The sequence below is a fragment of the Bemisia tabaci genome, chromosome 2 (genome assembly GCF_918797505.1).
Source record: "Bemisia tabaci chromosome 2, PGI_BMITA_v3".
In the NCBI taxonomy this organism is placed as follows: domain Eukaryota; kingdom Metazoa; phylum Arthropoda; class Insecta; order Hemiptera; family Aleyrodidae; genus Bemisia; species Bemisia tabaci.
Window position 1 is genome coordinate 58,761,422 of NC_092794.1, and position 24,199 is coordinate 58,785,620.

The 24,199-nt window shown below is 37.2% G+C and overlaps 3 protein-coding genes across 7 annotated transcripts in view; 2 read left to right on the top strand and 1 right to left on the bottom strand.

Moving 5' to 3' along the window:
- Positions 1–4,335: 4,335 nt before the first annotated feature.
- On the bottom strand, positions 4,336–9,646 carry Raf (Raf oncogene). The gene is made up of 2 exons (XM_019040933.2): positions 7,187–9,646; positions 4,336–5,789 (listed from the first exon to the last, which is right to left on the bottom strand). The coding sequence occupies exon 1, from the start codon at positions 9,258–9,260 to the stop codon at positions 7,212–7,214; it is 2,049 nt and encodes a 682-aa protein (XP_018896478.1). The 5' UTR covers positions 9,261–9,646; the 3' UTR covers positions 4,336–5,789; positions 7,187–7,211.
- Positions 9,647–9,997: 351 nt separating this feature from the next.
- On the top strand, positions 9,998–14,943 carry LOC109030185 (uncharacterized). The gene is made up of 4 exons (XM_019041017.2): positions 9,998–10,247; positions 10,973–11,203; positions 12,724–12,943; positions 14,050–14,943. The coding sequence occupies exons 1-4, from the start codon at positions 10,222–10,224 to the stop codon at positions 14,173–14,175; spliced, it is 603 nt and encodes a 200-aa protein (XP_018896562.2). The 5' UTR covers positions 9,998–10,221; the 3' UTR covers positions 14,176–14,943.
- Positions 14,944–18,004: 3,061 nt separating this feature from the next.
- GABA-B-R1 (gamma-aminobutyric acid type B receptor subunit 1) overlaps positions 18,005–24,199 on the top strand; it is a 30,957-nt gene continuing 24,762 nt past the window's right edge. For 3 of the 5 annotated variants that reach the window (XR_011899123.1, XR_011899122.1, XM_019040825.2), the window contains exons 1-6: positions 18,010–18,310; positions 19,359–19,490; positions 20,408–20,506; positions 20,987–21,121; positions 21,990–22,160; positions 23,180–23,396. Coding sequence is in view for 3 of the 5 variants with exons in the window: in XM_019040825.2 (XP_018896370.2) it covers positions 19,362–19,490; positions 20,408–20,506; positions 20,987–21,121; positions 21,990–22,160; positions 23,180–23,396 (751 nt within the window). In the remaining 2 variants the exon portion in view is untranslated. Of the gene's footprint in view, positions 18,311–19,358; positions 19,491–20,407; positions 20,507–20,986; positions 21,122–21,989; positions 22,161–23,179; positions 23,397–24,199 lie in introns of all 5 variants that reach the window. The other 2 variants (XM_019040826.2, XM_019040827.2) reach the window with 2 other exon arrangements.

The following is a 24,199-nucleotide window of genomic DNA, read 5'->3' on the forward strand; positions in this document are numbered from 1 at the left end:
CAGAGGTGCAGACTGATAAACTTCCCGATCACAGGATTATGATGGCGTGCCCGCTCGCGAGAAAAAAAAATGGGAAAGCTGTGAAAAATGGGAAGGCCAACTCACAATGGCGCACAAAAGTCGATGGTAGAGGCCTGAAGAAAAGTGGAAACTTTACTTAAAAGCTTATAACTCCGATAGTACAAAACGTTGAGGTCTTAAAAATGTTTCTGTAAGTTATTAATTCCTAAAATTTTATTCAAAAGTCACCCTGTAAAATTAAAATTGCGACGATATAAACATACAAATTTGCAGTTATATATAAGAAAATCATTACTGACCTCTCCAAAAGAACCACTAAGCCACTGTGTGGCGTTAGAATTGCGTGGTTTTTTATAAATCGCAGTAAAATCAGCGTATTTTTCGTAGTAGTCCGGTGGCATCCGCGAGTTCCTCGCAAAATCGCTGCGATTTGTGAATGAAGGACAATACGGACCGCATTTGGATTACATTTTGCAAGAAGGAACCACTATTTCTGACTCATTTTAGGAACAACATCCATGCCATTTGTTTCCCTATGCAGATATGTGCTTTTATGGGAGAGCCAGAGATAGTAGTTCCTTATTGCAAAATGTAATCCATTTAGCAGTAGGAATCAAAGCCACGCCAGCTATTGCCAAATTTAACTGGGAAATTCGATTTTTTTCCATGAGAACGTTTGTGCGGATTCCTTTGAAAATGTTAAGAAAATTGCTTCGTACTTGCAGAAAATTCACTTAAAGTTGCACACAAATCGGCACAACCGTTTTCAAGTAAAAAATTAAATTGCCGAATTTAAGTTGGCAATGGTAAGTATGATTAGTTTCTTTCTTTTTGACGCAGTCCAAACAAAAATCTTAGCTTTAAAAACTTTAAGGAGAAAAGGGGGTTTTAAAATGGGAAGGCTAAAAAATGTCTTCACTCTGCATCTATTTAAAGTTCTACACACATGAAATTGAACCTTGACCTGGAGGAACAGGTGGAATTATGCATGATTGGTGATTATTCAGAATATAAAATTAACTCTTTACTTTCGTTGCCCGTGCCTTATAATCTTCTCAATGGACACATAAAACTTTCATTGAGAGCAGAGTATTTGCGTATGTAAACTAGACTGCACATGAGGGACTTTCAGAATGTCCTGTAGGTAATAGACAATGACAATGGCCTCAACTTTGAGAGCTTTCTTCTGAGCCTGGAAGTTGATTTTAATGGAATTGAGGTCATCATGGTGTTTCTCACATAATGTTGAATAGAAATAAATGCGTTAGTGATTGACACTGCTCAGGACTCATCCAGTTGAAATGGTACTTAGTATACGAGCTTCTTCTTCTTCTTCTTTTTTTTTTTTTTTTTTTTTTTTTTTCTTTTAAATTTACAGAATTATTTGAAAGATAAGACTAAAACCACAGCTAAAAAAACGTTGTTTTTGATATAAACAAAAAGACTTTAATAATGATCGAACGGGTGCTTAAAAACAAGCAATCATTTTTACAAAACTTGACTTCTTACAAGTATTTACAACAAGAATGTACAGTGGTTACAAATTAAAACAATCTTCACTTCCAACAGATGGACATTAATTGCACAAAATTAGTTACAGGACAGCCTTTGAGATATAAAATTGAATCAAGAGGAACAAGATAAAATGAAAGCTAAAATAAGTATTAATTAGAAATACAGTATGATATTTTTTTAATTTCATCTTTCTGAGTCGTAAACTTCGAGGGTTAGGTAATATGAATGCGGAATTTGACCTCATATAAAGAATGATGATAACAGCACAAATTGAATGTTCAAGGGTATTATTAACTTCGTGAAAAAAACCAATGATCAAGATAACTGGTTGGACCATGTTTGAATTGGCCTAGGGGCCGCAAAAGAGAAGATTAATTTTGCTTCCTGGATCAGAATGGACCAGTACCTATACTTATACAGGAGAAGAAATAAAGCACTACACTAAGCTAATTCTCATCAATATTTCACAAAAAATTTGGTAGGTATCAAAATGTTCAAAAACTCATAAGTAAGAAACTATCATTCACAGAGAAGGCCTTTTTGGTAGAACCTCAGTCTTTGGACAGAGTACTTAGGAGTTGTGTTAGTATGATTCTCAAAAATTTCACAGCTAGTGTCGTGGACTCCGCCAGTGGTTCAGCCAAGGCTGAAGCTACAAAGCAGCCGTAATTCAGTTAGTTGTACCTGAGTACCCTCACGGTTCAAACAGCTGTGCCGTAGCCACAAAAGCTACCACTGTAGCAATAAGCAATTCATACTTGGTGCATCCACAGCACCAACTCTGAAAGTTCACAGACAATCGAGCTTTTTCATGCGTAGGGGATTTGCCATTGGAGTACTTATACTTACGAAAAATTTCGCGAGAAACACGATGGTGCCGCTGGTTTTCTCTGAAATCAAATCCAAAGCTGAAAAAAAGCTCTCAAAGTTAAGGCCGTGACGGAAGGGATATTCCATACACTGCCCTGAAAGTCCACCTTTATGTCTTGTCAAATTCTTCATGCAAAGATAGGGGGGGAAATAATGTTAATGTACTTGCTTCCTATCTCTGCATAGAGAGTTGGTCTTAATATAGGGGCGAATTTTCAGGGTAGCCCTGGGTATCCCCTCTATTACAGCCTCAACTTACAGAGCTTTGGAGTTGATTTCAGCAACAACCGTTGACACCACCGTGTTTCTCGCGAAATTTTCCAAAGAAATCAGTACTGAAATTGCTAATTCCTGGCCTGAGCTTCAAAGCTCTATCCAAATGTATTTTTTTACATTTTATAACCTCATATTATAATTTTTTTATCAACAAATGAGTCAAACCCCATTTTGTGAGTGTGTTTTTTTTTCTCTTTTTTTGGGGGGATATTGCACTTTGAGATTGCCAAGCTTCTGGGTAAAAAATCATGTTACCAACCTCTCCCGCCATGATATTAATATTCCCTCTATTTTTAAGGATAAAAAACGATCAAGCAGCTTGAAACTGCCTCAGTGTGTAGATGTTCTTATACTTAACTTGATTCACAAAATGTTGTCTCAATATTAAAAGAAAAGAAGACGAAAAAGAGATGCATTTTTGCGACTTTTGAGGACTGTTAATTCATGGGTTTATTCAAGTTCATTCCATCAGAAAGATTATTTTTCAGATCCCACATCAAAAAAGAAGTCTTATTTTCACCCAAAAAATCAACTGCTGACTGCTTTTGCGTTAATTTTTTATCAAGTCCAGGGTGCCATCGTAAAATACTATTAGGGCATTAAATAGAAAATCCCAACTGCATGCCAAAACTTCATTGGCTGATAAAACCAAAGGTAGATGAACCATGTGAACCACCATCCTTTCGAGAGGACAATGTCTGCTGCCATATTGAGCGTGTAAACTTGGCCCTCAAGCAGATCTCATTATTTTACATTTTTAGAAGGGTTCACCTTTGAGGAACAATTCTAACGCATCTGACCTATAGCCATAATTAGACAAAAAAAATTTACATACTTTTCTTTAACAACCAAAATGTAAGGGTCAATGATAACCGAAAAACAGGACCGTATTTTCCAGTTACTTAGTTGGCCTTCAGGCACTTTTTCTAGGAGGAGCTGCTTTTCCAATTTTAATAAATTGTGAATAAATACATATTTTTGAACATAATTACGTTTTGGGGATAGGTACCTCAACAGTTTTTTTACAGGAGGATGGAGAGACAAAAATTCTATAATAATAATATTTGAAATCTTTTTAGCTCTTTTTCTACCATTTCAGAGAGAAAAGTACTTAATAAGTCGATGAACTAAATTCTTAAATTGTAATTTGCATTCTTTCATGAAATTTTGATGCTAGGATAGTTAGTAAATTATAATAAAAAATGGGTCCTCTGATTTCAACCTCAAATTATACCTTCTTTATTGGCTTGCAAATGTAGATGAATTTCTAGGGCTTAGTTTACATCGCTCATCCAATGAAAATATAACTCTTCTTGTAATACCATTACCAAAAATAGATCCTCTGCTTCCGACGGATATTAAAATCATTTACAATGAACAAAAGATGAATTACTGAAGTGCAACAGCTCATGAGAAGAAAAGGGGGTTTAAATTAAAAAAAATTTCGGAGAAAAACAACATATGCCTACTTCACAACTAAACCACAACATTTTTATTCATCCCCCCATCTGTTTTCTCATGTTACTTAGTGATCAGATGCAAAATTAAATTAATAAGGAAAAACTATGATAAAAAAACAGCAGATCTTCCATTTAATCGAACATTGAACCATATTCATGTTGGTTCATTTTACATCAGGCTTTCATCAGTGAAACTTCTAATTTAGGCCATGATCTAAAAACTGCAGGAAGAATCTCTAGTAGAGTTTAATACTTTTTTCTTTCCGAGAGTAAAAAAGGCTCTTAAAAATCTAAAGTTTTCAATTACATTACCAACAAAACATATGGTCTTCCAGAAATGTTTTCAAGTAGGTATTCTATTGAATGAAAGAGGCTCTCAAGACTTTGATGGAATGAGGAATGCTGACTGATGCTTGAATTGAATGCACAGATAAACGCAGTACGGGTCTGTTTTGTTGTCATCCTATCATGATGAAGTATGTTAACAGATGTATAACCTGCTTAACCTTGCCTAGCTCTGATTTGGCCATCTGACCAGCCCTACAATTCCTCCAGACAATTTTCTACTTTTTGCATTAAGCAATCTGACATGCATGAAAGGGAAAATGGGATTTTTACCGAATTAATATTTGGTTTCAAAAAATACCAAATGATGCTTAGTTTTCCTTCAAATGAGAAGTTTCATTTTCCAGAATGTCATTTTACCTAGTAACTGCTAACCCAAAAATGAAGAGAATGGAGGAAGAGGAGGAATATTAAATCTTTCAAATTAAATTCCTCAGAATTTGTAAGAAAATTTTTTCCTCAGGCTTCTTGATCTTTCCCTGCTTTAAAGACACACTAAGTACCTTAAACAAGGAATCTGTATATGAAAGAGAGTTTTGAAAAGCAACATACATATAGTTCTTAACTGTGTTATGGGAGATATTGATGGTAAAATTTCAGAAATGCACATCTTGGCTTGCAGTGTTGCAGACTTCCAGTCATACTTCATGAAATACTACTGAATTGCATTACTTGAAAACTTTGGTAATTATTCTTCTCTACATGAAGATCATTCTGTGAAAATTTCAACGTATCAAGATGGTTTGGTCTCCTTTTAATATATGAAATAGGTACAGAGATTTTGAAACACCGCGAACTAGCTTCATATTTTTGCAGTTTCACTGCTGAGTGCTGACATGCATTTTTCTGTAACTCTCTTTTCAGGTGGGCCTTTCTATTTGATACTGTCCAATTGAACTGACTTCAACAGAACAGAACCGAGTGCATGGACACAATTACAGAGCCACTATTCGTTAAGGAAAATCTATATATATGTCCTTTCTAAGGTGAACCAAAAATGTGGCGCTTTTTTTCTAAATGTGGTCTAAATATGAAGGTGAACAACGCAAGCATTCTGAAAAGTCAGTTCACTAGGGAGTTGCTGCATCAAGAGAGAGTTTTTAGAATTGAATTAAACTTTTGTCTTACCGATTGAGACAATCTTAAAATGGGCATGAAACATACCCTCTCTTGAGTAAAATGAGGAGCCAGCCATGGACTCACTATCGTGATGATAAGATTCAGCATACTAGAGGCTTCGACTGCACAATCCCAGAACAATGACCAAAGCTGTGGCGAATTGAATCAATGCTCAGTAGACACCTGGAATGTGAAAAAAAGAAGAAATAATATATAATTACATAAAAAAGGAAAATGGATACAAGATTAAATAATGTTCATGAACTTTTAAGACAGGTATGATAGATACTTTATGTAGGTAATGCAGATTTTTTTAGATGAGGGTACTTAATCCCTTTAGAAAAATAATCAGAACTTTTGGTAAATGAGAGAGGTACAAGTTAGTTTAAAAAAAATTGATGTTGGTGATTTAAAAAAAAAAAATGTTACAAAGTGTTTAAGAAAAAAAATTTAAAAAAAATAAAAGTTCTATTTTTATCTCTCCTCACATCAACTTTTCATTGACTGGACCTTACAACTCGAGGAAATTTTTAAACTTTATATTCGTTCACCTATCAATTACAAATATGTCATTCACTTTTCCATCCAGTGGAGGAATTCACTAGAGGAATTCCTAAGGAATCCACTATAATTTAAAATTAGCATCCCTTTCAATGGCTTGCTTCTTAATAGCAGCACCTCCTTTGAAATGTTCAATTTTCAAGTATTTTATTAGGAACAGTGACCAACTTTTACCAAGTGTTAAAACTAGTGGATACACAGATGGAAAAATATTTGCCAGCTCGTTGACAGTTACATCCTGTGACATAATGGACAACATGGCAACGACGCCATGGCGGACCAGTCATGATCTAGCTTTTTGGTATCTACATGATCTCAACTTGATCTCGTGAATAAACAGATATTCTTGATAAACCCTGTGTCTTATACTTCATTACACATCCCACTAAATCTTTTCAGAATTTTAACTACACAAGAAATACGAATTTCAACATGCAGTTTCCATGGCTCAATTTTTTCTCTGGGAACCTAGCAAAATAACTGACAGCCTAGCATTAAAAATTGGGTGCTCATTTTTTAAAAAAATTGGTAGGTATCACAGGGTACGCAGAAAATGTGAGTCACTGTACATTAGGAGGAAATTTAGGAAACCTCTAAATATGATAAGTTTCTTGACAGGTTTTTATCAAAAGTTTCATGAGCAAAACTTCAAGACTTTTGAAACAATGTGCCAAATTTCTAGAGAGAAAAAGAAAATCTACATAACTCTACTGCATGTAGGTATGGGAAAAGGTTGAAGCATGCTGAAGTATTGTCAATCTTTAGTCACCATACATGTTTCCCATTTCCACAAGTTTCTAACAAATAAGTTTGTTTCAAAGCTAGGTAATCCGACAATCTATGATGAGCTGGGAAAGAAAATAAAATTCATACCCCTGCCTGTGAGAAGTGCTTGTGTTTGTGGGAGAAATTTAACCTAAAGCAGGAGCAGATAAGGTCATTTAACCTTTTGTAAGGTTAAAAAGAATTAATTAAAAAGAAAAATAAATGAGACGATGAGTATATGTTGTTATACTTACATTGAAAAGAAATATTGTAAATTCGTTAGATTATTCCACCCATTGAAGTGAATGGGAATGCGCCAAATTGAGAGTTGACAGGTGTTTTGGGCGAGTTACAACTAAATGCATAGTCATCATTTGAAGTTGAGATTGCCTGGCGATTCAGTGTCGGCTCTGATTTAGAACGATGAATAGTGGGCATTGCTTGAATTAAACTTTCTATAGTCTCTAGGATCTGTCTGAATAGAGGTCTCCCTTCAGGTGTGTGTTTAATGCAGTCTTCTAACAACCGGCGGAGAACTTTTGGTACAGAGGAGGGTATCATTTTCAAATCTGGATGCAAATACCCCCGTCCAACCATGAATAAGATCTGATCTTTATTGTTTATGTTTTGATAAGGTAACTGCCCAGATAATAATTCATACAGAACAATTCCATAGGAATAAACATCGGATTGAAAGCTATAAGGGTTTTCATCTTGCATTCTGATCACTTCTGGTGCCATCCATAGAATTGAGCCTGATGGCTGCCTGAACTGTTTGCCACCAGACCATCTAGTTTTGACAGTTGCAAGTCCAAAATCTCCTATCTTTACAGTCACATCATGCAAGAATATGTTGTTGCTCTTTAGATCCCTGTGAATGATATTTTTAGCGTGAAGGTAATCCATTCCTTGAGCAGTCTGACGTCCTATTTCTATCGAGGTCAATAACTCAAATGATGTCTCTAGGACATGAAGATGGCGATACAAACTAGATCCTTCACACCACTGGGTCACAATTGCTAATTGAGGTTTACTAACACAGCCCATGAACAGTAGAATATTTAGATGCCGTGTTTTGCGAAGGACAGCAACTTCATTTTTGAAGGCTTGCAGCTGGGCTGGAGTGGGATCCTTTACATTCAGAGTTTTGACAGCGACTGGTCCATGCCAATGGCATCGGTAGACGGTTCCAAATGATCCAGAGCCGATTCGTTGTCCGAACAATATTTCCTCAGCAGGAATTTCCCAGTCTTCAATTGACTCACGAGGAGCTTCTCGGTGAATTTTTTTATTAGCACTATCATCAGCACTTCGAGCTCGGGGTCGCCAAGGACGCAAAGCATTTGTTGGTGAAGCTTGGGCACTCTGACTATGGGACAGTCTACTGCCATTCATTACAGTCAAATTTACAAACTGTTTCAGAGAGGCAACATCCCCTGTTGGATTTACGAGGTTATAACATACATTGGGTGCAGAGCTAGAGCGTTCTCCATGTCCTAATGCTCGTGGATGTCTCCGAGAACCAGTTCTGGTCATACTGAAGCTAGACGGTAGCTGTAAAATACCAGCATCTGAGGCATCATCATTGATCATGTTGAAGGCTAACAAATGCTGATAATAAGTGTCTTCCATGTGAACTTGCTGACACAAAGCAGGTACTCCGGTAGCACATCTTTGATGAAAACGATATCCACAGGTTCTGCAATAGAACCCTTGAAACAGCAGCCTACGACACACCTCACAAAATGCAAGAGAGAAAAAAGTTTTCCTCCCAAAATTATGAGAGATGCTCGTTGTAACTGGAAACTTGTCGATTATTTCAACCCTAATTTCATCACAGTCTATTTTCGAACTATCAACGTCCCAAGAGAGATTGATATTATCAAGAGTGCATACAGTGCACATTTCGGGAGTCAAGTTTCTGAGCTTCATCGGCTTTGCTAACGCCTCGCGCAGTGTCTGGCCTGGTCTCACAGGCACACTTGTCCTTTGCTGATTCGGGAGATGGGCCCTAATGACACTTTTCGGCGGAATTTGAAGACTAGGTTGAACATACTTATCTTTGGAATGGTGACTGTTATCAATGACATCTGGAGAGTTGGATCTTCCCAGACTGATCTGCTCTGTTAATTGTTGCTCTTTCAACTCTAGGTCGTGCAACTTGCTCGTTAATTCATGATATTCTGCTAAGTATATAGAGGGAGGGTGCTGGAAGTCGGCGAACTTGTTGTTCAATGCATCGATATTCTGCCTGGTTAAGTAAATAACACTCTGAATGTTCAGTAGTTCATCTTGCAAGGTTCCACTATCGTCATATTCGACAGACATATTACGGACATTTACACAAACGCACAAACAGTATTACGATTCACAGTACCGAAACAACAGACAAATGCCGAAAGTTGCTAGAGGGATTTTAGGAGACAAACTAAATAAATCTAACCCTTCAAGAGTTCAAAACACTGCAGCCAGTAAATTAACCTTAAAATATTAAATATGGCGGTGTGTGCAAGGGAAAGAGCAACACTTTGTAGACAATACAATATTTTGATAATGTTTTGAAGGAAGAATCCACTGTCGGTGGCTGCCGAAAGTCCGCACGTAATAATTTACTTGTTAATCCGAGTGCCTGAGGCAGGGCTTGGATGATGTATGTACAATTAAAATTCATACAATTATACGGCAAGTACATTCATAAAGATAATGGCAAAGGGTTGTCCGGGGGGGGGGGGGGGGGGGGTAGGCGGCCTGCCTCTTTTGAGGTTGAAGGAAGAAGGTTGGAACACAACTGATAAGGAATCAGATTCAACATACGTCACACGATAATATGGTCAACCGCAAATAACTCAAAGAAATTAGCTATCATTAAAATTTGGTGGATTCGTTCAATTTTTTGCTCCGTTTTACGTTTGAACTTCGTATTTAAACCCAATTATCAAAAATTTCAAATCGAAACAAATTTTTTTGCTTTAAGTGACGTCATCAATGTCGGATGACATCCAGAGAGCCGTGGATGGCCGCTTCCCGCCTCTGAACCGGCTTACCTGTTATCACTTATCAGGCACGTTGTTCGTATTGTATTGAATGGCTTTATTGTTTACTTCATCATACAGTTCGAACTAAACCCAGACGTGAGTTTATGAGTTATGGATCCACATTATTTTTAATTATCATCTAGCTCGTATTTTCTTATTCATGATAGTCCTTTCTCGTCATAGTGAATACTCTGCCAAATCTTCTATCCCTACTTTCTACTAGTATTACCTACTCTGTCACTAACTCTCACACCATGCTCAATTCATCGTTCGAAGACGAGTAAGTATGAAAATGAATGCATCTGTTACTTAGATTCCTCATTCATGCTCAAAACCAGGACCCTGGTTTTGTTTTACATGGTTTTACGCGCTGTGCTACATTCCTTATGTCATTACCTCTGTTTCTGGTGTGTTTACCTGTTTTCAGAGGCTGGACACTCGCTGAGCTTGCAAGTTGTACCTAACCGTCGACTGATGTATGTCTATGTCCACAGTGCAGCTGTGAAACAACAAATTAAAGGCTTGGAGGACAAAGCGCATAAGTGCAGTGTTCGGTATTTCAAGGAATACTTACATGTTAAAAGTTTCATAATTACTTGGAGCCTTATGGTGGAAAGGAAGTTTAAACTCACCTTTTGGATGCTTTAAATTTAAAATTGGATTTTAGCCGTGAATTTTTCACAGAATGTCTTTTCAAACTAGTTTTTTGTTGAGTTCATGAATATCTCAATTTTTTCAAAAACTGCACTTATATACCCTGTCCTCCAAGCCCCTCAAATCTAAGATCTATACAATGCACATTTTACTTTTTTGAAGGAGGCTCATCGTTACTTTTGCACAACCATTTGATTCTTTTTTCTCTCCTCTGTCATGAGTATAATCTTATAATTTTTATGACAATTTTGTGTTTTTTTTAAGACATAACGAAAGAATAATGACAACTTAGAAAGGTTACCATGAAGCGGGTTCAAATTTTCCAAAAATTATCTGCTTTTTTTGTTCCAGAACCATTGATGGACTTGATAAAAATGTCAAACTGTCTTTAGATGGGCTACAGCTGAAGCAGTATCATGAGAATTTCCGGAAGCATAGGATTGACATTGATCTGTTCTTCACCCTCACTAATGACGACCTGAAAAATATTGGCATTGAAGATGAAGAACACCGTAAAATTCTGGTGAAAGCAACCACAAAACCCACAATGGCAGTTCAAAACGAATCTATCCGTCCTTTAAAGTGAGTTGCACAATTGTTTTTTCAAATTACAGCTCTCTACCGCTCTCCACCATCTAAGAAAATTACTGAGCTTGGTATGCACGCAATACCTACCAAGAAATTCCTGGGTAAATCTTTATGTTATTTCATATAATGATCCTCACAACCTCCTAACCATGATGAGATTTTGGATTTTAAATTTCTACTTTCTTTCAATCGCAAGTTAATGGGGCTGGAAGTGAATTTTTTGACAATTTTACATGGAATATCTAGCTGAAATGTTGGAACATCTGAATGGTTATCAAATTGATTTTTTGTTTTCTGATGAAGACTTTTCTGAAATGATGAGACAGATGAAAAGAATCCAATTCCTCCGAATGATAACAGCCTGCAGCGCAACATCCTTACACATAATAACAGTCCCATATTCCCATTTTAAAAACGCTTGTAAGAGGGGGAAAAATGACACTTTTCAGTCGCTCTTTGCACAAAATTGGTGCACTGAAAGTTTGATATCTAAGTAAAGCTAGTTGTCCTCAAAAGGTCTCAAGGAACATCATATCAAATAATATCGAAATTTAACTGGGCCAAATTTCTTGATAAGTATTATGTGCTGAGTCGTTTGAAATTTTGTGAAATTTTTGGGGGAAAAATAAATTTACCTGATTGTTCGGATAAAATGGCCAGGAAAACAGGAGGAAAATTCCAGTGAAACAATTTAATTTGTACTGATATTAACTGACTTAGTTACTTAAATATTCTATTGCCATCAGTTAATATCAGTAAAAATTCAACTGTTTAACTAGTATTGCAAAACTGCTCTTCAGAATGTTAATTTTCATCAGGGTAGATACTAAATGTTTCATAAAATTTTAGATTCTGTCTTAATAGTTAAACTATGTCAGCTCCAAAAATATTATGATGTTTCTAAAAGAGATGCAGCCAAACACTACCTCCATTGAAAAACATTCTGATGGTCAAATCTTGCACTACCTGCTTATGTCTGCTGTCCTGACTAACAGTGATACTTTGACTAAATATTTTGGCTTTCACTTGAAATCTAAGTTAAAATCTAAATGAAGGATGTCATGTGTTTGGGAGAGTTAGGATACCAACTAAATAATTAAATTCTTACCAGGGGGAGGGAAACTCTTGTTCCGTACAAATTCCTTATGTCCTTGGTTTTTGCTCTTTCTCTTGGAATGGAATGGTATTAAAGAAAATTCAGGGAAAATTTGAAGCACCGTGATACCAAAATCTATTTTTTATTTTTCTTCAAAAAAAAAATCAAAGTCTATACGCCTGTCTAAAAGTGATTGCAGTAATGTTGTCAATACGGCATTTCTAAAATTAACCTTGTAGCAAAGTTATGGCAACAAGTTTATAACGTCATCTTTGGCAGTTGCTGGGTGGGTATAGAGTCGTTTTGAAGTGTCACAGTTGAGGTAAGTCGTTAAAGATTTCACGGATAATTTTGTTTTATTTGTATGTGCCAGATTGTTGTAAATGTTTAAACAGAATGTCCCTTTCTGTTTATCCAGGAAAGAGGAAGCTGATGCAATTCTAACCAACTCATTCAAATACCTGACAGTGCTGAAATTGTTTATAAAAGAACTAGATCCCACAAGAAAGAAGAATGAAATTAGGAATACCGCATTAAATTCTGAAGCCTCTGCTGCTGATGGAATAGTTACATTTAGTAATGCAGCCATCAAATGTCTCCAGGATCTTAGACTGCAATACTGCACTCTTCTTCCTGAGGTGAGCTTTTATAATTTTATACTTATTAATCTTAATTAAGTCAGTTGCATTGCATCAGTCATACACTTGCGTTATGATAGTTGGGCGTTTTTTAATAAATGAAAAATATCTCTATTGCAACCTGGACTCTGAGACCCAGAGGAAAATATACAGGACACAACTGATGTCACATAGGCTCTCATTCCTTTTGAATGAAATGCGTCCGAGTCCAGAATTCCACCCGCCAAGAGGATGAAGTTTCCTGCTTTATATCAATCGCAAGCACTTATTGTCATGTAAATGAATAAAACCTTGTGGGGATGCGATTAGCACATTATGTTTCTTTAACACTTAATGGCTCCTATGAAGCTGCCAGGAGACCTTCAGCCTTAGTGGACATACGAGAACTTCCATCCTGTGTACTGTTGCCATTCGTTTGTCTTTTGAGTTATGCAGACTGTGAAAGAGATATTCATGTTAGCAGCAGCTCAGTTATGTCAATTGCAAAAATTCTGGTATTTATTTAAAAAAATTCTCTTGTTGGTTAGTATTTTTTATAGGACCTTTTAGTAGGCTTGCCAATACCTGATAGCACAACCCTATTAGCTACTACCCTCCTGGTATTAAAAGTTCCAGAGGAAATTTTGAACATAGTGTAAGATACAATCGTGTTTCAATATTTTATGGCTAAGCAATATTTATTGAATAATAGAGAATTTGCAGGTGTCTGAAATTCTGTGAATTTCATCTTTAAAATGATACTCCTAGGGAAACTGAGTACGAGGATATCCTTGGTTCTAAATTGAACAATTATTGGAGACAATACAACAAAATAACCTAATCTGCTAAAATACATGTGTCTAAATAAAAAATGCTGCCAGACGACATTATAAGGCGGCACTTTTTCTCCTTTTTAAATCTATTGTTCTACAATTCTCCATGTCAGAAAAAAATTATGAAAAATACTGCGACTCAGCTCATTAGGCACTCTCAGATGAAGCAATGAAATTTTTGTGTGCAAATTCTCCATCAGGGAATTCTAAAATGTTATAAAAGTTCTGTTAAGGAGCACAATCAATTTTACCCAAAGTGAAAAGAAAAGGTATTAACTTCTTGCTCTTTTTCAGGATTCATTGAAGAAGGCCAAAAGAAAATCTGCGTGGATCACCAGGAGTGTCCCAGTCCTTGCGGTCTTATTAACTGGAGCTTTGGTCTCTCATTTAATCTGGCGTAAATTGAACAAACCAATTTAGCAAAAACTTTGATCATGTGATACTTGCTTCTTCCTCTCTCTTCCATAAAGAAACTAGTGTCTTAAAAAAGTGTGATGAAAATGTCCTTTTCTGAGAACAAATATTATTGGGACGATGCATTGGCTACGTCGGCTACCTGAGCAATCTAAACAAGAATGAAGCAAAAAAATACAAGTGTGCAGCATTCTTTTTTACTTATTGATGATATATGATTAACTCATGAAGCATTTCAGTTGCCTTGCAAAGATTGATGGATATCAAGACTAAGCAGTGTTGGGTAAACTAGACCTCCTTTGTCAAACAAATTGCTCAATACATTTCTCATCAACCAACATCAGCCAAGAAAAGCATTGATCCCCAGTAATAATTTTTATCCTATGAGAAGTGTGTACTTAATTTGGGATCTCTTAAATATACAATTTTTTCTCCCCTCTTGAAGTACCTAATTTCAATTTAAACACTAACTTGATCTCGGTCTGAACATTTGGGCATGAATTTGGTACTGAAGATGGACCCATATCCTTTTTAAAAGTACAAAATGTTAATGAATTTATATTTTTTACGCATTTAGGATTAAACATTTGTCGTCAATATTATATATTTTTGTACAACATGCAGACGCTTGTTCCAAGATTTTTATTTTTGTAAAAAATTAGCTTCATATGATAAAAAGCCTGTTTTGTAAAAATGTAAAAATAAATGGACCCCTTGTGAATATGATTTTTGTAATGAATAAATTCCATATTTTTCCACTTTTTTTACAAACAATTTTTGTTGTATTCATTTTGAATTGGACACCTTCTTTTATTAAAATAATCATCCATCAGATCCATAGCTTTTTTCTGAATCAGTGGGTAAAAATCAGATAGCCTACCTATTTTCTAAGATGATTTTCCTTGTCTGCTTTCTTTTTTTCTGAAAAATGCTGTCACCTCGACTTTGCCCCTCTATGATTGAATTTAAAGGCATATCAATAAAAGATTATTGCAGATGATCCCTGAATTTAAATAGTAAGATAATAGGCTCTTGAGTTTTATGGTGCAAATAGTGAGGCACAAAAGTAGCAGGAATTGTAGGTCGGCTAAACACACGCCTTTTTTAATGAATTTTAAACGAGCTAGTACTGAGACTTCAATGAGTCTCGCTTTTTTTAAAAAAAAAAAAACTGATGGGCATCATGATTTGAAATTTATAAACCCCAACCAAGGTATATCAAAAATTATTTGAAAATACATCTGGATTACACTCCTCCTCCCGATACTAAACGAATTTACTATCGAAACTAGTCTTAAAATATGTACGTGTGCACAGCTCAAGATTGGTCTTGTTTCAACAGTCCTGGTGAAAATATCATAAAATGTATAATTTTCCATTTGAAGAAGGGGGGTGTATCTAAGAAAGAGTGACGTAATTTTTTCAGCAGAGGAGCCTCTAAACCTATGTGAATGTGATGGCAGCGTGGTGAAGGGGGGGAGGGTAGTTTTTTTTTTATGAACGGCCCCTTAAAAATATTCAACAGGCGCTATACTGGCGATCATATTAAGAGGAAGGAGAAAAGAGAAGCACGAGCTCAGAGCCTCACTCCGCATTTGAAGGCGTTTTCAAATCAACCAAGTTCCGATACCCGGATTATCGTTTTGCATTAATCATATTCTTTTGTTATATTCCGTGCCACTTGTTTATTTTTAATCCTCGTTGAAAAACCACCCATTTGTAAATACAATTCTAGCTGAAGCGCACTTCAGCAATGCATTCACCACTGCAAAAATTTCAGAGGAAATCGACAAGCCCAGCGTGCATGGAGGCTATTTCCATTTAAATCAATTAAATCTTCCGTCACATTATTACGGCGCAATGATACAACTATTTGAACTCTCCGGAATGCGTGAGGTATCACGCCGCATTTGAAGGCGTTTTCAAAACAGCCAAGTTCCGATACCCGGATTATCGTTTTGCATCATATTCTTTTGTTATATTCCGTGCCACTTGTTTATTTTTAATCCTCGTTGAAAAACCACCCATTTGTAAATACAATTCTAGCTGAAGCGCACTTAAGCGCATTAATGACTGCAAAAATGTTAAGGGAAATCGAAAAGGCGAGCGGGCATGAAGGCTATTTCAATTTTTATCTTCCGTCGCATTTCTAACGCGCAATGATACAACTATTTGATTTCCTCGGAATGCGTGAGGTATCACGCCGCATTTGAAGGCGTTTTCAAAACAGCCAAGTTCCGATACCCGGATTATCGTTTTGCATCAATCATATTCTTTTGTTATATTCCGTTCCACTTGTTTATTTTTAATCCTCGTTGAAAAACCACCCATTTGTAAATACAATTCTAGCTGAAGCGCACTTCAGCAATGCATTCACCACTACAAAAACAGAGGAAATCGACAAGCCCAGCGTGCATGGAGGCTATTTCCATTTAAATCTTCCGTCAAGTTCTTACGGCGCAATGATACAACTATTTGAACTCTCCGGAATGCGTGAGGTATCACGCCGCATTTGAAGGCGTTTTCAAAACAGCCAAGTTTCGATACCCGGATTATCGTTTTGAATAGTTCATATTGTTTTGTTATATTCCTTACCACTCGTTTTTTTTTAATCCTCGTAGAAAAACCACCCATTTGTAAATACGATTCTAGCTGAAGCGCACTTAAGCAATGCATTCACCACTGCAAAAATGTCATGTAAAATGAAAATCAACAAGCCCAGCGTGAATGAAGGCAGGCCCGCCCCAAGGGGGGATACTGGGTCCCTGGTACCGGGACCCGGGCTCCGGAGGGGGCTCGTGTTACCCTTGAAAAACCATTACGAATTCACATGTAACCCTTGTTTCGTAAGAAAAAGTGAAAAATTTACCCTAAAAATTTCGCAAAAGGTGAATAAATTTTCAGAAACACGCTGGGGCACTGTAGAATCCTTCTTAAATTTTCAAAGAAGTATACTTCTTGGAAAATTTCTATCTATTTTCAAGATTTTCAGTACAGAGGGATATTTTTAGTAACTGCGTTTCATTTTCTTCCGTCTTCAGATGCTAAGAGTCTCCAGTCTGGGCATCCTCGACTTCAATGGCTCATGGCTCAACTCCCTTGTCATAGACAAACGAAGGGGGAGTCCAGGGGGGCCTGGCCCTCATAGAACTGAAAATAGTATCATATGCCCCATCCCCCCCCCAAAAAAAATAAAAATTTTCCAGATGTTATGAATGCAACAATTCGCAAGCATTTTGTGCTGAAAGTAGGAAAAAAGGAAAAAAAAACATAATTATTCCGCAGAAATTGATGGAAAAATTCTTTATGGAAGCTTCAAAATGCGTCCGATTAGTCGTATAAATTCTAAAATTTCTCGGGGGATGCCCCTCGGACCCTCGCCCCCTCCGTGCTTGGGGGCCGGACCTTAAAACTGGTACCAGGACCCGAGATGGGATGTGGCGGGCCTGACCCTCTCCCGTACATTTACACACACAGATAGCGCGCACCCATCGTTCTCTTTAATTTTTCGTGCGAGCCAACGATACAGTAAGGTCAGCAATACCACCGTGCTAGGGAAAAATATCGTATGAGCATCCGCATCTCGCCAAATTGCTCCACATGAGGATATGTATTAAAAAAGAAAGTTTCGCTTATTTTTCCTTCACGATTTCAGATATTTTAGATTGAATTAAACCAATTTTTTTGAGAAACGGAAGGATAATATTCGTATTTATTATCCTGTATTTTATCGAAGAAAAGTTGGCAACGCCTGATGGTCCCTACGACGTTGTTCCTTAGCACGGCAGTATGTTCCTACAATATTGCTGAGCCGGGCGGGAAGGAGCGGATGGCACCAGGTCAAAGGAAGGGGGGAGGGGTAGACCATCGAAAGGGCGCAAGAGCGCTGACTCCGTGCGCGCGCACCCCTTTGCCTCGCAGGACCCGAGCTCATATGCCCCAGGAAAATGCCCCCTTTCAAAATCGATATCCAACGGGGAAACTTTTAGTAAGAATCGCACAAAATGTTTTTTAACTTATCGCGATCGTTCTCTTCAGAAATGAACAAGTGATACCGTGTTGTCTCCTTTTCCCCCGACGATTTTACCCCCGACGGGAATTGTGCTTGGACCTCTGAAGAATCACCAACTGGAAACGAAAAGTAGGTTAAATGCTTTAACCCTTACATTTTATGTTCTTTATGTCATATAATACTTTGCATTGCATGTAAAATTGTCTATTAACACCCCAATGAAATTTAAAACACGATAGGAGGAATGGAGTAATATGCACAGAGGACATGGAGACGTTCACCTTTGACCTCTCTGAAGTAAAGTACCACCCAGTGACCACAATAAGTTTTGGCTGATCGGCGGTTTGGCGCTTTTTGAAGCTTTTAAAATGAGCCAAATTCACTTTAATCGAAATTGGTTCTTTTCGAAGTGTACTCATCAGGAGATTTTACTTGAGATTCAAAATTTAAAGGATCTGTTTCACACTGTAATTGTTTCTGTCAATATTTGGCAACCATTTTTCGGCAGTTAATTCATGAAATATTTTTGTGTGGGTCTGTATGCGCACACGCACAGATATCCTTTAGACGTCGTATGTATGCTCAAGTTAGATGTAATTTTGGCGGTATTTTTTCAGTAGAGAATTTCGTCCCAGTGTTTTATACATCACGACTAAAGATGAAGAGCTCAATAATAGATGAGAACGTATGATAAACTCTGCCTCTCTTTTGAGTACTCGGTAAAAAGAAAAAAAAAAAGAGAGAAAAAAAAATCGCCAATGTTAGACCAAAGTTTGCTCAGATTTTCATCAAATATTTGCCTCTTGACCAATCAACCTATAAAATACGCACACATGTCTCTAGAGCACAGTTACGTAATTAAAATCCCTACCATGTCTCTCTCTTCCCCTGCCCCCCCTCTTCCCTCCGTGGAATCGGGCTTTTTAGAACGTCGGAACATCGTAAATATGTAATGATACAACTATTCGAACTTCCGTGTGTTGCGCAGTATCATTTTCAATTGAAGGCGTTTTTGCTTTCCCTGAGTCGAGCTTTCTTCCTGGCCCAATGCCTTTGTTCTGACCTCACTCTTCATTTGTCTCCGCCCTTCTTCTCTCTCTCTCTCTCCCTCCCCTGTCTTTCTCCCTCCAGAAAAGCGAAAATTAAGTTTTTGCATATATTTTTTTTCTATGAACAGGAAATGGAATATCTACTACGAGCCTGCACCTTTCTCTACCTGGTGTTTCTAACGAGTGTTTCAAGTGACAATGTGCTTCACATTGGAGGTATATTCCCTATCAACGGCAAGGGTGGATGGCAAGGAGGTCAGGTAAGAGTCACCCAACATTTTAGCTCATTGACGCGGTGAGTAATAAAATAATTCATTCCAGTGTTCGATCATCTGAAATCAAAGCTTGGGATACAAATTGAAAGTATCAATAATTTAGGAACCTAAAGAACTTCTGTACTTTTGGGTTTTTTAGCCAAACTTCTGCTAGCTCGAATACAAATTATTTAGAGTATAACATCAACTGATCGCCAGGGTTTTCGACCGAGTGTGACCGTTTTCGAAAGTGTATCCGGCGCACAGTGGATCGAGTCAATTACAGAGACAGAGGTCGGACATGAAATTTTTGACTGAAACTGGAAATTTTGATGTAAGAATATTTCGTCCTATTTTGAATTTCAAGGGGTGCATGTAGAAGAAAATTTCACGAGGAAACCAATGGAATCACTTTTAGAACCTCAAAATTTTGAATGGACGAAGTTATAAGCGTTTACGACCACTTGGACAGATATTCTTTACCTTATCTAGAGGTTCATTAACTGGACGAGACCAGTCCTTCAAACTTGCGTACGTGGTTTCTTATACTGATGTGCTGAGGAAGAACGCCGTATGCGCCATCAGGCATTGCCAAATTTCCTTCAAAAAACAACAAAATTGCAGGAAGATTTGTGAATATTTCTCCTTCGATTTTTCGGCTGATTTTGCTCGGAATTCGATCTAAAAAGTCTGACAGTATCAAGGAAAAATATTCACAACTTTCTTCAAAAATGGGTGTTTTCTGAGAGAAAATTTGGCAACATTCAAATGCTCATACGGCGTTTTTTCTTTGCACGGCGGTATAAGAGTCAACAATCTAAACACGATTCCAACGATGCACAACTGTATATGTACGTGTCATCAGATTTTTTGTGTCGCAAATCAGCATATATAACTTAAAAACCTCCATCTTTTATTCTTAGGCTTGTGAGCCGGCGGCCAGTTTAGCCCTAGAAGATGTCAACAAGAGGAATGATATTCTTGCCGGGTATACACTTCAGTTGCATTGGAACGACAGCGAGGTAAGCGGTTGAAATCTTAGCCTAAATTTAACAAAGAATGTAAAAAAAAATGTTAAAAAAATGTTTATAAAAAATTTCAAAAAAAAAAATCTGCTTTGAAATCATGGGGTCCAGGAGAAGAGACCTCATCACTATAGGTTGGTTTATTCGTTGACAATCAAATACTTGTTTTTATGGCGTTCAATTTTAGGACGGCAGATTTTTTACCCTGATACGAGGGGTCAGTTTTCAGCAATCACTGAGAAACAAGATTGGTAGAATTTATTATTCCTTCCCGCTATATTTCATACAGCGTGAAGGAATGGCAAATTCTACCCATCTTCAAGTCGATTCTGCCAGAGGGACGCTGATGTGTGTAATACAGCGAGAAGGAATGGTAAATTCTACCAATCTTTTTTTTTCAGTGATTCAGGTTATTAAAATGAATAATAAAACATTCTTATAATTTGATCAAACACTAATAATTTCGACAATTTTCAGTGTGAGCCGGGGCTTGCAGCGTCCGTAATGTACAATCTTTTGTACAACGACCCGCAGAAACTGATGTTACTTGCAGGATGTAGCACCGTCTGCACTACGGTCGCAGAGGCAGCCAAAATGTGGAATCTTGTCGTGGTATAGTTGATTTCTAAATGTTTATTGTTGTAACTTTTCAGTAAAATTGAGAAGTGAGTATCCTATATTCCTTTACTTGTAATTGACGAGCCAGCCTTCCGCATTTGTGAAAGAAACACGAGGACAAAAAACCGTACCTAAGAGCCATTTTGATCGTTGTCCGTTAACAGCTTCTTTCCTTAGGAGTGACGAAATTCTAGGACCATATGTGTCTCAATTGCATTGGTTCAAAATTTTTATGCATACTTTTTTGTTTTTTGTTTTGAAGGAAACTGTATCAATAATATGAACTGAAATAATTAATTACAGGATGCTGAGAAATTGTAAAGAAAATGAGAGAAACTTCCTAGCCATAATGTCGATTTGTTATTCTTCAAGAAAATCTATGCGAAACAATTTTCAAACGTTGCGATTAAGATTCACGGGTCTTATAAGTCCAAGCTATTAATATGATTTACATTGTGGTGAAATTTCCTCATTTCATTTTTAAGGTGCTACCAAAAGAGGAAAACAAGTGACTGAGCACAATTCATGGTGGAAAATTCTAGCTTTTTAAATATTATACATTAAACGAGAGATCATGTTCGAATTCCAAAATAATTTCCACGTTTTCTTTGGACAAAAGATAGAAATGGATAGTTTTAAAAATACTTTTTCGAGTATTAGGTATGCTGTGCAAAATTACATGATTATGAATAATGAGTAATTTTACAAATTCTCACAACCAGTACTACAGTCTTGCTATTGAAGGACCTTTTAAAAAATATACACTTCTATTTGTCTATTTTCCATGAGAATATATGAAACAGAAAAATGAATGATATTTTTTTAGAAAGTGGGTGTTTTTAATAAAATTATTCGGTTTTAGCTTTGCTACGGGGCAAGTTCTCCCGCTCTGTCCGACAGAAACAGGTTCCCGACGTTATTCCGCACACATCCGTCCGCTACCGTCCATAACCCGACGCGTATCAAATTGATGAAGAAGTTCGGATGGTCGAGGATTGCAATTTTGCAACAAGCAGAGGAAGTTTTCATCTCTGTAAGTTTGATATAATGTATGCATTCTCTACCGATTTTGTCTTGATCGTAATCAGTGGCGCAGCGTGCTTTACGATGTATCAATTGATCTGGCATCTAAATCTATGAAAAAGAATAGACAGGGTGTTCGCAACGAACACCTTAATACTCGATTCTTTACCATGGCTTCAAATGGGGATAGATTGATACTCGATCATTCAAGCCTCGCCACCGATCGTAACGCTTGAGTGCGGCGAAGCACTCGCTGGAAATCTCTCAAGGATGTAGTGCTCCTCAACATGACATGAAAACGCCTTCATTTATTTTGTATGCCATACGCATAACAGATGAGCTTGAATAGTGGTATCCAGACGTCATAAACGGCGCGCCGTATCTCTGTGATGAAATTCCTCAGGAATTTCGGCCCTTCGCGACATTGTGGATACTCGGACCGGCTCAATTTATGTGAATAATGACTAGTCACCGTTAATAAATCCAGTTTCATGTGATTTTTCTTTTCCTTTCCAAGAATATTTCTTAAAACATTTGCACAAACGTGTTCAGTACGTATAATGCATCATCTAAGACATTCCGAAGGAGAGGAAATTTTGAAACACAATTCTCAAGATTTATGTTTTAGTATAATCTCACCGTGCATTTACAACTGATACTCAAGTATTCCTTTGACTACTAAACTACCAAACCACAGATTTTGATCACGGTGCTTAAGAATTCCGCTCCTATTCTGTTTATCAACAAGTAATAATTACTAATCGACATTTTTGCGCAAAATTTTCACTAATGCAGTTGAAAGAAAAAAGAAAATTCAATTGAAAGGGGCAAAAACAGAAAATTTGATGCTAATTAGCTGTTTTCAAGAGAATTCAAGTGTGGCAGGAGATTTGCAAACCAAGATACGTGGTTTGGCACTTTTATAGTTTTTGTGTAGTTTTCGTGGATACCTTGCGAATAATATTTTTTTTCTTCTTTTTTTGTTTTTCTCGCAATCATCATTTTAAAGCGATTGTATCATTTTTTCAGACTGTGGAAGATTTAGAAAATCGCTGCAAAGAGGCGGACATCGAAATCATGACAAGGCAAAGTTTTCTAAGCGACCCGACTGATGCCGTCCGTAACTTGCGTCGACAGGACGCAAGAATCATCGTCGGTTTGTTCTATGTTGTGGCAGCACGGAAAGTCTTATGCGAAATCTATAAAAATCAACTCTACGGAAAACAATACGTCTGGTTCTTCATTGGTAAGTGCTCTTTTTGGAATATCGAAATGGCTGAGGTCGAATGATGCGTACGCCTACCTCCAACAGTGACGTTGCGTGCTAATCTCCACTTCCATTTTTCTGAGAATTTTCTTTATTCATAAAAGAGAATTTACCGATAATTTACAGGAGACACTATTAAGTATGTTTAGTTTTTTTAAAATAAACTTAACAATATCAAATATTTTTATCGTTCTATTTTTAAAGAAACGCATCTCCCGACTTTGGTCACCGATTTTTGCCTTATCAAACAAAAACTTTTCCGAAAATCTCCCAGAACAAGATTCATGATTGAGCATGATTGACGGTCAACGCAACAGTCTTAAAAGTGTGAGGTCACTTCGTCGCCTACCAGACACAGGGGCGTAACTACACTTTGCAATGAACCCTGTCATCCATACAACTCAATGTTTTTCCGGGCTCATCCGAGTGTGCTGTTTACGCCCTTATAACAGCCAAGCGACGATTTGTGTGAAAGTCGATAGTGGCCTTGTCGTGCTTCCGTAGCTTGACTGCATCAGTGGCGTGGCGTGAATGATCGATTATCGATATCTCGCCATTTGAAGCTATGGTAAAGAATCGATTACTAAGGTGTTCGCTGCGAACACCCTAATGATCGATTTTTTTTTCATAGGTTTGAGTGGCGTATCGATAGATATATCGCAAAGCACGCTACGCCACTTCTGCATGTGGATTGCGTTTTAATCATCAAGACCGCCCATTAGATTACCGCGCACCAGTTTTTGCTTTGTTGAAATTTTCCCGAACTCTCTTATTAGCAGTAT